Genomic DNA, 13,902 nt, shown 5'->3' with positions numbered 1-13,902 from the left:
AAGTAAAAAGAGAGAAATGAGGTGATCCAAAAGAAATAAATTAGGAATATTATCTATGGAATTTAAAGAGATTCAGGGTACATAAAAGGAATATATTTTCTAAATATGGCAAATATAATAGCTAGATTTATACAGGAATGAGACATGAATGTGGGTAACTTTGCTCCAGGAATATAGACAGAAAGAGTGCAATATAAAAATCAAAAGTAGATAAGGATTTGGAATATATACAATATCTTCAAAGAAGAAATTTACTCAAAATTATCAGTAAAAGTGGGGAAAAGTTTTTTTTTTATAATTTTTATCCCTGAAAAAAGATACCAGCTAGTATGAAAAAAAAGATGAGAATTAAAAACTGTAGAAAAAATGAAGTTATAATCAGGATTTGAACTACGGGAAATAAACTCCAAGTAAGACTGCAGAAAGACATCCTGGATCCACTGGAAGTCTTCCACAAGCATAAATGCAAGAGTGTATCGTTTTGGTTAATTACATCTGGTGTAAGTACTTACCTGTAGTAAAGTCCTGTTTCTTTAGCTGTGTTTTCATCTACTGCACAATAAATTGTAGTTTGTGCTCCCTGACGTGGACTTTTTGCTATGATGGCACCAACATTAGCAAATATCCATGACATTCCAGGTATTATAGCAGTATCAAGGTGGCGGCCTAGTTCAGTTGCAACAACACCAGGGTGCAAAGCATAGGTGTTGACACCTGTCCCTGTAAGGGATACAAGGGATGTAATGAAAACATTTTGAACTTCAAAAAAATCATTTTTGAAATCTCTTTCATGATTACAGAAGATAAAGATAATATGGTTATTTACTTTTTTATTTTGATGTTTCAATCAAATATCTTTTCCAGCAACCAGTAGGTAGGATTCGATCATATTTTACAAGTCAATCAACAATCAATGAATTCAATCTTACCCTCTAATCTTTTGGCTAGTTCTTTGGTGAATAATATGTTTGCCAGTTTACTCCTTGAGTATGCAGCAGTGGCTGAGTACCTGGTCTTCTCCATGTTCATATCATCAAAGTCAAAGTCTCCCCCTTAAAAATAATGCAGAAATGTTTTAAAAGGTTAAAGTTTAAATGCTAAAAATCATAATAAAAATTAAAAAGAATGTAAAACAGAAAAATTATCATGCGGTGCTATCAGGGGGAAAAAGCTAGTAAAAGGAAGTGTAATAGTAATTAGAGAAGAATTGAGGACTTAAGTAAACTAACATTAAGATTTAAATACTGATGATGGTAGTACAGTAGCATTTAAAAAAATTTAAATACATTTAATTCCAAATCTTCATTGTGAAATATTTCTACTTGCAAAAAATATTTTCTTTCCTGACATACTTTATTAAGCATGCTATGAAGTCCCCATGTTAAGAAATTCATTGACATATATGTACTGGAAATGTAAATAAGTACACTCATTTTCTATTGGAAGTTTTTAATAAAAATGGGGTTGTTCTTAAAATTATCTGAATCACAAGAGTACACCAAATTCTATTTTTTAAGAATGATTTATATTGAAGCAGGAAATAAATTCCAAATTATGAAATTATTATCTGTTGTGGATATGATTTTATTATGGATTTAAAAATTAAAATTATCCGGGGAAAAACTCACATTTGTGAGCCATTGAGGAAACGTTAACAATCCTAGCTTCAGGAGTCTCACAGATCCTATTAAGAAGTAAGCAGGTGAGTAAAAAGTGACCAAGGTGATTCACCCCCAGCTGCAACTCGTGTCCTTCCTTGGTTTGACCCCTCGGACAAGCCATGACTCCTAAAATTTAATGCAGCTCATTTTTAGAAAAATAATAAACATTACTTTGTCTAAAAATATTCATTAATGATAATGTGAAATCAAAGGGGAAATTTATACCATTTGCTCAAAGTTAATCAAATCATAAATTTGAAAAATTGATTAACTTACCGGCGTTGTTGATGAGGAGGTGTATTTTTGGTTCTGCATTCAATATCTTATCAGAAAACTCCCTGACTGATTCCAATGAATTTAAGTCAAGTTGATATACCTCAACTTTTGGTTTCTCCCCCACATAATTATTCTCTAGTGGTAACCTTTTCTCAGTCTTGTTTTGTTCCTCCGCCTCTTTTGCAACGGCTAATACATCCTCTGCAGCTTTATTAGCCCTCTCTAAGTCTCTACACGCCATTATGACTCGACATCCTGATAAAATAAAGATGAAATGATTAGCAATCACTGCAATCCATATTAAACACACATGCACTCAAATGTATACTCAGCTAAAAAATAGAGAAAATATATCGGTATGAGCCTACTGACAAATATAGCAGTGCACAAGAGTCAAAGTACTCAGACCAAAATCAATGATTGCTCCATGAGCTTCCACGGCAATGACATGATTTGCAAAACTAACATCTCAAACATTATCCTTGTGATGCAAAGTACAAATCTTAAATATGCCATCAAATAAACAAAAGCAGCAAAAAGGAATATGATCATAATGATTGTTATTTTCTGTTATCATGCATTGCTTTCAATAAAATTAATTTTTTACAACAATTGGATTAAATTACTGAGTATATACGAGGGTCATCCGGAAAGTAGTACCCGTTCGTGCCGCATGAAGTGCTGACGACGCGAGTAGCCGCTGGACGAGGTCAGATAGCTTCAGTGGCTTGTCTGCCTTCTCTGAGCCAAGTTGCGTGACGCTAGCATTGCCTGTGTTGTTTCTGTGATTGTTTACAATGTTTAAAAAAATTGAGAACGCCGCCAGTTGTGAAGTGAGGGCAGTGATTAAATTCCTCAATGCAAGAAACGTTCGCCCATGTGATATTCATCGCCAATTAAAGGAGGTGTATGGAGACAATGTAATGGACGAGTCGTCTGTTCGGCGGTGGTGTCGCAACTTCAACATGGGGAGGGGGAACACACACGACGATGAGCGTTCGGGGAGACCGTCTGTCATTACAGACCAACTGGTGAGCTCAGTTGACGAATTCGTGAGGAACGATCGGCGCGTCACAATTGATGACATCTGTGAGCATTTTCCCAATGTTTCTCGAACAATTGTTCATTAAATTGTTAAACACCATCTGCATTATGCAAAAATTTGTGCAAGATGGGTCCCTCGCGTATCTCAATGAGCTGGCGGCGAAGGACTATGCAGCAGGAATACAGAAACTTGTCACACGTTATGACAAATGCCTTAATTTGCTTGGAGATTATGTTGAGAAGTAGTTTAAAGTATCCTCTTTCAAATAAAATTTTTTATGTTTGTTAATATTTACTTTTGTGTCTTTATTTCACGAACGGGTACTACTTTCCGGATGACCCTCGTAGTATGAATTAAAATCGCAATTCATTTGCAAAACGCTATTCTTCGTGCCCACAAAATAAAGCAGTTACAACTCAGCTAATTAATTAGTAATGCATCTATTTGAATGATTACTCCTTCCAATTAGGCAAATTATAAATATGTAGGATCGTCAATGGGTTTGTAACTGTTCAGGTGTGGCAGTCCATTTTCAACTGCCCACCCAGGTAATGAAAACTATCAAGATGTTACTCCCAATTCTATACATCAATGAGTGTCTTGTATAAACACAATCCTCCTTCAAATGTTTTGAACTAATTTAAGTTGAAGAATTCAGATGTTGAGGTGTTTGAAATAAGAAACGAAAGCATAAAATTGCAGCAGAAGGTATGGATCATTCGAAACTTTGTATCTGTGAGATTTATTTTATGATTACTTAGGTCAATAAACCAGATTGTCCTTTTTGCGAGTTTGTGTAATAAATAAATAAAAACTTTGAAAGGTAATTCCATAGGAGTGTCAAAAGCTGCATTTTTGACTTCTTGGATGAGAGTGTTGTGTTTTGATATTTTCTACTTTCTCTACATGCTGTGCAGGGGTCTCCGTACAGATGCTGGGTATTCGCAAAGATATATTTTGACATTTTTACAATTTAAAAATTACATCTTTTAGATCCCTTAACAATTTTTCAATATTTTTTCTGAATTCATATCTATTACTCAAATCAAAAGAAAATTTATATGTAGGTAAAAGAAATGGAAGTAAAGATTAGGTTATGCCAAATAACCACCCCACAGTACATAACACTTTACTGGGGATATTCCAGGAAGTGGAACCCAATTGTTTCTTTGGCGGTGTTTTGCTGAACATTCATTTGATTTTCTCTTGTTTACATTCCCATCTTGTTTCAATTCCAATCTCTAATGTTGTTTACCTCTCGTATCGTTTCCTTGGCATTGTTTTGGTAAGCATTTGCTGTTTACTTTACTTCAATTGTTTCCTAACCTATTCCAATGTTTGAAGGGAATTCCACTTCGTGCCATAAGTTTGTTTCAATTAGTCAGAGAACTTCCGCATAACCAACTTGTTGTTCTGTTCTTAGAGTGTGAAGGGATTATACCCACTATAGGACTTGGTATTAAATGGTACGAAATGAGTTTGACGCTAATGATAAAGAGGAGAAATGGCGATGCCATAAAAGATCCTGTCGCACTTCCATGCATCTAAGAAAGGACAAATAGTTGGATCTCGGCAAAATTAACTTGGAGGCTGTAGTGTATTTCCAGTGCAGTTTAAGCTTAAGCGGCACTAGACTACATCCAAATTCTGTGATACGGTGCACAAATTCTGTTGCATGAGGTGCGACAGCAGGTAACTGGAAAATTTTTATTCAAGAAGTTTGGGTGTATTCCTTAGTACAGAATTCAAAATCTATAATCGGAACAATGGACGGTGTAAAAGTAGAAATTGGCGAAAGTGTCTTTTCACGACGGGATTTCTATATAGGCAGAATGCATCCAGAGCCATGCGTTTTTGGAGGTATTTTCCTAAAAGCCTCGGAGTGTTTGTATGTACGCCGTACCCGATTAAACAGTTGGTACAATATTGAATGTTGATAAAGAATAAGTCCGTCCAGAAAGGTTAATAATATGTGAATCGTGTTAATAATGCGTGCACGTTAATAACGCGTATCAGTCTATCTGACTGTTGGGCAAGAATTTCTCATCTTCAAGGCTTCAATTTCATTTCTTTGAATAATAATCACAGGGACTCGAGATTTTTTGAGATCCAACTACTGGTTTGAAGACTAACTCGGCCGAAGGACTGTGGGTCGTAGTAAAACGAAGAAACAAATTTAAACAAAACTGAAATTTTTGACTTCAAGGGTCCTCCTAGATTCATTTTTGCGTGAATTTATATGGGGTTAACGATATCCTGGAGAAGAGATATTCCGGCAAACAGTCCTGAACATTTCTATCTTTAATCCTGTGTAGTGGAGAATAAAATGAGTGATAGTGCGCCATTTCCTTGAGAGTTAAACGAAGGTCAATACGCCATTGTATAACTTCCATACGTCCAGCATAGGGTCTACAGGACTGGCCTGTAGAGACTGTATCGCTGTATCTATTTCAATAAATTGCACTTGGAGGGTTACAATAATATTGTTATGCTCTCAAACACTCGTGTCTCTAAAGAAAGCTGAAGAGGATATGAGAAATCTCGTTCACTCAGAAATATACTTCGTTTTTCTGCAATCAGTTTATACTATACATTCCCCCACTAAAAATGCGGAAAAGTTAATACCGGTGAATTTGAATTGAATAGACAATATACTGTCGAAGGATTATTTCACATTTACGAGAGCAATGAGAGTTATCACTCGGGAGCTCTTATGCTAATTTATTGTAAGGATTTATTAGCGCAACAGAGTTACACAACTGCAAAGGAATGCGAGAACAATCTCCACAACAATCTGCGACGAACACATCAAGATACAAACAATTAAGCTATGATTACATTCACATATAAAGTATAGCCTCCCGACAGCAACTTCCATACTAAACGCAACTTGAGTATGGAAGTTGCTGTTTAGAGGCTATACTTAGGTTGATGGAAGAGCAAGAGTTCACATGGATGAATGCACGTATGCCCTGCACGTTCGTTCATATGGCAATCGAGGAACACTAAGCACGTAATTAATTTAGAGTTGTATTGGATTGCCGTAATTTCCTGCTGCTTACCTCTCCTTACGAAGTCCAGGGCAGTCTCCTTCCCGATACCAGTGTTGCAACCTGTTATAATGGCCACCTTCCCGTCCAGCCGGGCGCTGCTCTTGCACTCCCCGAACCACCAGCTACTCAGACGACCTCCCATCGCTGAACGCGCCGTAGTCTCGCGACGACAGTAACTCAAATTTCCGCTAAAATGACAACAATTGATAAATTAAACAAACATTAGGTTGTTGTCATGGTTGTTATGCGTTTGGATCCGATTGAGAGTCAGGGTTAGGCGACAACGTTTCGTTTTACAAGGGACCACACTGGAAAGGGTGGTAGTCTGACTCCGGGAGACAAAGTGTGGCATGGGTGGTTGCAATAAGTGTCACTTCAAATGGAAACAGTGGCTACATTCAGCATATAAAATTGATTATTAATCGAATACTGAGAGCGGAATCCACTCTAAATCCATTCTAAAAGTATTCACACTGAACTGAGCGAGAAGACTTTCTGGTCAATGAATCTTAACGCTGCATTATTATGAACTTGATATCGAATATTTTTTGTCCTGCAAAATTTCATTGCTAAAAAAAATATCAGTATTCTCAGTGAGTGTGATAGAAGATACAGAACCAACTGGGTGAGGATAGGTTTGCGGCAAATCTAGGCATTACACATTGCTGTAATTATTAATCACTGACTAACACGAAAGATATCCTTAAAAATCCTATATATACTACCAACCTGATACAGATATTAAAATCACTGAGCATTTATTTCCTAGTAAATCTTTTGGAAATTTTTATTTGTTAAATTACTTACAAATCGAGCCATAAAAGTTAAAATTACCAGTACAATTGATTTGAAAAATCTGGAATATATATTATTTGGCAGAATAACAATAAGAATGGGTTAAATCATATTAATTAGGGTTTTAAGCGCCGTGATAATCAAGATTTTTCAATAGTGTACTTGGTTGGGAATAAGGGAAATCAACATAAGGTGCTTGATTAAATCAAAAGTTTTTAATTACATAGTTTCAATTACATTGTATAAGTCAATGGGAGCCTGCATTCCGCAAGTTTACATTTACTTTCATGAATATACGTTTTTAGCTGTAACTTTCATCTGCTTTTCCGGTTTAGACGGTCATATGCATTAGTAATAATTTCGTTCACAAATGTAATTTAAGCCCATTTGATATCTTGTATTTTTGTGTTTCGACAGGAAAGTTTCTGTGTCGCGCAGAAAGATAAATATGTACTCGTAAAATTTTAGAACCGATGAATTCGCAATTTTTTCCATTCTGTTTTTTATTCCAGTGGGCTGCCTACACAATTTTTTTGGCAATGTCAGTCCATGCTACATATTTCTTGGGACGGAAAATAGTTCTGCGTGCAATAAAATGGGAAAAACTCCTGTTTGCTTAAATGGAAACCCGGAGTTCTCCCAAGTCCAGTGGAGGTCTTTCATCATATTTCTTTTATTCGATCGGTTCCTTTGAAGTCTCATCTCGTCATCTTTTATTCTCAAGAAAACATGCTCTGAGGAAGTAGCCCGTCGTATTACTGTTCATTTCATAAAAAATTCCTTCTGATTAAATAGCTCTTTACCAATATTAGAATGCCTCTAACATCCATCTTTATTCATAATCAACGTCCGGAATGAGAGAAGGAAGGTGATAACCCACAAAATGCCATTTTATCGATCTAAAATTCCTATCGATCGAAATTACCCAAGCAGTCGGTCTGTCGATGTCTTCTTGAGAATTATTGCGTCGCGACGCAACAACGAGGAACGATAGGTTTTCGATAAATCTAAGCCTTATACACTGTTGTGAAGTAATGTGCAGTGCCTGGATTAATTATTAATATTTAAAAATAGTACCACTTAACACATTTTTCCTCATTTAGAGTCTTTCTTGTTTCGAGTTTTCAAACGAATAAGTAATTTTTTACGAAGTTTAGGCGAGATTCGAACAGCGCACCTTTGCGGCAACTGTCGTATCCTCAGACAAAATTACTGCTGCCATTTATCCTGAAAATAATAATAATAATTATTATTATTATTTTTTTTATTTTTTTACAATTACGTTGCAATTAGGCGATTTTCCCGGTGGCAACGGTAAAGTTTGGTCAAACATAACTCTTACAACGAACATTGCATACATACACGCACTAGAAAAACAGGAGACAAAATATTCTTACATACAATGACACTTCCTCATCACATACAAACAAGCTCCCACATCACATACAAACAATATTTTAATAACTACAATGAAGTTTATCACCCAGTGGCTGCTTTATATTTATACTAAAAACTTCTAAAATTGGATGGAAAGGGCTCAAACAAACCTCCAGGCAGCTGGTTCCAATCAATTATAGTTCTATTTAAAAAAGAGTATTTTTTCTAATTTGTTTTTTGCGTCCTTTTTTGTTTTGAAACTATGGTCGTTTTTTCCCTTTAAGTTAGGCTTATCTATCCCTTGCCATAAATCTTCCCACGCTTCGTTATTTTTAACAATTCCATGCATCGCGCCTAACCTACTCCTTTTTCTTCTATTTTTCAAACTCTTCCATTTCAGTATATCTATCATTTCCGTGACACTATCTGTTCTTTTGTACCTTCCGAGTACCTTCCGAGTACCTATCTTGCTGCCTTTCTTTGAACTTTTTCTATCTTTTTAATATGTCCCACCTCATATGGATCCCATACTATTGAGGAGTATTCTAGGATAGGGATAACCAGTACCTTATATGCTTTTTCTTTTGTGGCTACGCTACTTCCTTTTAAATTCCTCATCACCCAATGCAATACTTTAAATGCCTTCCGTGAAATATTATCTACTTGGACTCCCCACACAAGATCTCTAGTTAAATAAATGCCTAAATATTTGCATTGACTGGTTAATAGATTCTTTCTCCAAAGAGGGTGTAAATTTCCTTTTCTGCATTCTTTTTATTTGAAAAATTTATATGCTTACTTTTACTTATATTAATGCCCATATTATTATTTGTAACCCAGTAACCAAGGCGATCGATGCCATTTTGTAGTATTATATTCACCACGGAAAAAATGATGGGAGATATAGATATATTTTTTCAAATAGAATATTCTAAAATCTCATGGCATGGCCTCGTGAAAGCGCGAATTTTATTCCCCGTTATTAATCACATGAAATTGATACTTATCACCTCGAATTGCAAAGATACAGTAGACAAACGCTGCCCATAGCAGCAATGCTGGAAATAGAACAGCAAGTTCACCGTTTTCCATGTCTCAGCGGGCAAGAAATCGTTGATAGTTCGTGTACTCTTGTCGCACTCTTTAAGGGGCCTTTCTGAGTCCTGGCATGCCTGGAAGGCATTCTTCCGCGACGGATTTCTGAGTTCTTCATCTCCAGAAATTTCAATGAGGGTCAATGACTAAGTTGGTTAACGAGAGGAAGGCGATAACATTCGAAATGGTAGCCGTGGAAATGTAATCAATAAATGATACACGTATTCAACCTGAAGACGGCGGTGAGTTCAAAGAAACGAGTTAAGAATTTTAATTAGGATACTTTTCGGGCATTGGCAATAAAAATCGAAAGCTAAAAATATTTTAACACATTCATTCAAGTCGAAAAATCATTTACCTTTTCACTTGAAAGGTTTTGAATGACCACCGAAATTACTCCCAGGAGTGTTAGACTTAGATAATCATTGGTACACCACGAAATTAAAACAACATTTAATTCAGTCCGTGTCTTAAATCCATTCAAGGTGGATCCCGGATTGCGAGAGCAGGCTGAAAAGTAATGCACACATGTTTGTAGCATAAAGAAATCTTCAGTGACTGGACTGGACTCTTAAAAGTCTCTAAAATAATGTGCTCTTCAGCTCTTGTCTTAATGATTAAAAAATAGAGAAACTCCAAATGGCCAAGCAGTTAATGAAATCGGAATGAGTGACGGTTTTTTTTCATAATATACACACAGCTTCAAATCGCCGGGGGGGGGGGTGCTCAAGCGATCTCATTTGACAGTGAAAGCGTCGAGTCGAAGGAGTGAATGGGCAAATCGTGTAACATTTCGCCTGATTCTTCTTGAAGATCTGCTCTGCTGCGACTTTCCTCGAGTACAACGAGCCACACAAAGGAATGAAAAAAGAGGACGAAAGCAGACATCTAGCCCTCTGGCAGCTCCATCATTAATTCCAGCAAAGGAAACGACGTGAAAGGCAGGCTTTCTTTTGTGTTCGCTTTCATCGCCTTCGACTCGCAGCGAAGCCATGCCAACGCACCCCCAGAACTTAATATTCGCATCAAATTTAATACCATTTGGCTCGCATGTTTTCTGCATAGTTGAATTCCGTGACTCTCCTCGACTGGGATGATTTCTTGTCGTGCGGGAGCGACTGTAGAGAACCGATCACGGGTGACGATAAATTAGGCTACGTTCCCGAGTCAAATAAAAAAATAATGTTGGAATCGAAAGGAGAATTTGCGGTTAACGTTATCATATTGACGAAAATTCGCAATAAACGTCTAACCGACACGATATTCATTAATCAACCCCGAAGTTGGTTTGACAGGTAAGGGTATAGACTTCGCGTCGTTCTTTTAAGCCATATGCCACGTTTGAAATTAACACGTAAGGCCAATAAGGGGGAGTGGTTCTTTTTATGTGCCAAATGGGGCTCGCCAGGAATATCTGGCATCCAAAAATAACCACACGGCTTGAGTTAAACCGAGGGTGTTCAGAGATATCACCCAGAGTTGAACCTTTTTCCCCCAGGTCAGTAGTCATACGCTCTACCATGCAGATTTCAAACTTCTGATAGAATTTCAATTAGCGTTTCTTGAAATTTTAGTGAAAAATTCTGAGTCACCATTTACTTAACTCAGCCACCTGTGCGTGGAGATGATCATTCATTTCACGAACAGTGATGTCTAGAATTATGATAAAAATAAAATTGATAAAATACACTTTTCCACAAAATCTGTGGAAAAGTTCAAATGTTGTTGTTCTCATGATGACAAACTTTCACTACACCTCACCTGAATCTGTTGAATATGTCTAAAATTCATGAAATAATAGTTGAACCTGTGAAAAGTAGAAGATTTGTTGAATGCCGATTCAAGGCTACTTATAATTTGACGATTTCTACGGTTTTCAAAATCAAAAAATGCCGGGCATCGAAAATGGTCCATAGGATACTTTAGGAGGATGCTTTGGACTAATTGCACGACAAAGTTTTGTTACTAAGACAAGAAATGGCCGCCACATCAGCAGGAGAGAAGAAATTGGTAGCAATGAAAATATGTTGTGCTTCAGGACAACAGCCGGGAGTTACAAGAAAAGGCAGAAAAAAATGTACACATATCTAGTGGCGCAGCTTACCACAGACCAGTCCGGGAGGACATTTGGATGGGAAGAAATTTAGAAAGAGTTCCTTTGGGAGTTTGCCAGGTTAAACCGCTGGGCTAATTGAAGAATCTTATACCGGAATGGAGAGTCGCCTGTACTGCCCTCAACTACGGAGAAAGACCCCAGATTTGATGCATGAAACAGATAATGACAGACACGAAAGCGAAGAAACGTAAAGCCATTCAAAGTTTAACAGATTGAGCGATCGAGTGAGCAGCTAAATGAGCACCATGATTGATAACCGTTGATGAAGAAGACGAGCAGCATCTGGAAAAAACTGTTACCTAGATCGCCAAGTTCATCTATGCACCCACAACTTGTATAAAATGAAACGCTAATCGTGAAGATTAGAGAGGTTTGATTATGGATAGATGAGAGGGAGAATAAATAAAGAAAGTGGCAACCAGGACGAAGCAAATACTACCTTGAACAAAAAGTTCCCGGAATAACCACCGTGTGGCGCTCCCATCGTTCCGATTTGAGTTCTGTTTTTTTTTGTTAAATTGGTACATCTGTTGTTGATATTCCCTTTAAATCTTAGTGTCATAACTTGACATTTGCAAAAGTTACGGTCGGTTTTCGGTATGTCCATCAGTGCTTCCTGCGATTTTTCCATTACTTCCTCTCGGCTGCTAAAACGCGTTCCCCGTAATGGTTTTTTAACTCGATTGAACAGAAAGAAGTCACAGGGAGCCAAATCAGGTGAATTCGGTGGCTGTTGGATGGTATTTGTTGCATTTTTCGTCAAAAAATTACGAATAATGATAGCACTGTGCGACGGTGCGTTATCATGGTGCAAAATCCACGAGTTTTCTGCCCACATTTCTGGTCTCTTTCGGCGAATTGCTTCACGCAAACGTCTCATAACGCCCAAATAATACTCTTTGTTTACTGTCTGGCCTTCTGGCAAAAATTCATGATGCACTACACCGTTGTAATCCATGAAAACCGTCAGCATTGCCTTCTTTTTTGACTGAAAACGACGTGGTTTTTTTGGTCTCGGCTCATTTGGTGAACGCCATTCACTTGCCTGATGTCTGGATTGCGTGTCGTACTCATAAACCCACGTCTCGTCTCCAGTAATGATCCTTTTGATGAATGTGGGATCGGATTCAGCCTCGCAAATCATGTCTTTTGCGACGTCAACACGGTCTCTTTTTTGCACGAAATTGAGGTCTTTTGGCATGCTACACGACGGAAACCCAAATCATTAACCACAATGTCTTGGGCGGATCCATAGGCAATGTTCAAGTCCTCCGCTATTTCTCTGATGGTTAATTTGCGGTTATTGACCAACATTTCTTTTACTTTATCAATTTTTTCACCGACTTTCGATGTCGATGGTCTACCACTGCGTTCATCATCTTCGATTGACTCACGACCACTTCTGAACCGCTCGTGCCACTGGTAAACGACCGTTTTTTTTAGAGAATCGTTGCCGAAACACTTTTCCAACATTTCCAACGTCCGTGCGCCACTAAATCCGTTTTTTACGCAAAATTTAATACAAGTTCGTTGTTGCAAATTTAAATCCATTTCTGCAATTGTAAAAAATCGCCAACACACACAGAGATAGATGTACTCTTGGCTACGTAACTTTTGCAAATGTCAAGTTATGACACTAAGATTTAAAGGGAATATCAACAACAGATGTACCAATTTAACAAAAAAAACAGAACTCAAATCGGAACGATGGGAGCGCCACACGGTGGTTATTCCGGGAACTTTTTGTTCTAGGTAGTATGTTAAACAGGAAAAGGATTTCGACCTAGAGAAAAAACACATTTAAAGTTTAGAATGATAGCATTCTAAAAGAGAAAGGTGAGGCTCTTAAGATACACGTATGTGCTAAATACACCAAAGAGCTGCTCCATGAAAGGAAACCAGTCAAAAAACAATTGGACACCCAAATATCAAACAGCTTAAACACTTCTAGAAAGTCCCAGCAGGAATTAAGTGAAAGAAGCGTTAATGAAACAGAAAAATAACAGAGCACCTCCTGCTAACTGAATAGAGCTAAAATGTTGAAATACGAATGAGAAAAGCTAATGAAAAGGTTGCATGAATTAATAAACGATAAATTGGGACAAGTAAATTATGTCTTTAGACCTTCAATATATTTTACAGGCCTTATTTGCCTCATTTAAAAAAAAGAAGGTCAAACTAAAGATGTGTCAATCTTGTATAAGTGCAGAATTTGACATCTTTTCCTTCATTCTTCTTGTGAGTATTATCACACACGCAGAAGTAACGACCAAAGAATACCAATGCGGATTAGTCTAGTAGGATGTAACATTTACCAAAAATTAAACATTCGATGAACACTTGGAAAATATTATGAGTAAGATACCAACTCACACGTATTCTTCATAGATTTTAGGAAAAGTAATTCGATTCTGTAGACATTATCATTATACTAACAATTCTAAACAGCTATAAGATACCTTGATAAATGCATTCCCTGAAAAA

At 37.1% G+C, this 13,902-nt stretch overlaps 1 protein-coding gene across 2 annotated transcripts in view; it reads right to left on the bottom strand.

Moving 5' to 3' along the window:
- LOC139700196 (retinol dehydrogenase 13-like) overlaps positions 1–13,902 on the bottom strand; it is an 88,333-nt gene that overhangs the window by 4,834 nt on the left and 69,597 nt on the right. For both annotated transcript variants that reach the window (XM_071598784.1, XM_071598785.1), the window contains exons 2-6: positions 6,045–6,223; positions 1,938–2,192; positions 1,629–1,787; positions 930–1,052; positions 513–720 (exon numbers count right to left, since the gene is read on the bottom strand). In XM_071598784.1, the coding sequence (XP_071454885.1) occupies positions 513–720; positions 930–1,052; positions 1,629–1,787; positions 1,938–2,192; positions 6,045–6,177 (878 nt within the window). In that variant the 5' untranslated portion in view covers positions 6,178–6,223. The remainder of the gene's footprint in view (positions 1–512; positions 721–929; positions 1,053–1,628; positions 1,788–1,937; positions 2,193–6,044; positions 6,224–13,902) is intronic.

Source organism: Hetaerina americana, unplaced genomic scaffold (genome assembly GCF_022747635.1).
Source record: "Hetaerina americana unplaced genomic scaffold, ioHetAmer1.1.p SCAF_10, whole genome shotgun sequence".
NCBI lineage: Eukaryota > Metazoa > Arthropoda > Insecta > Odonata > Calopterygidae > Hetaerina > Hetaerina americana.
This window is presented reverse-complemented; position numbering and strand designations above follow the sequence as displayed.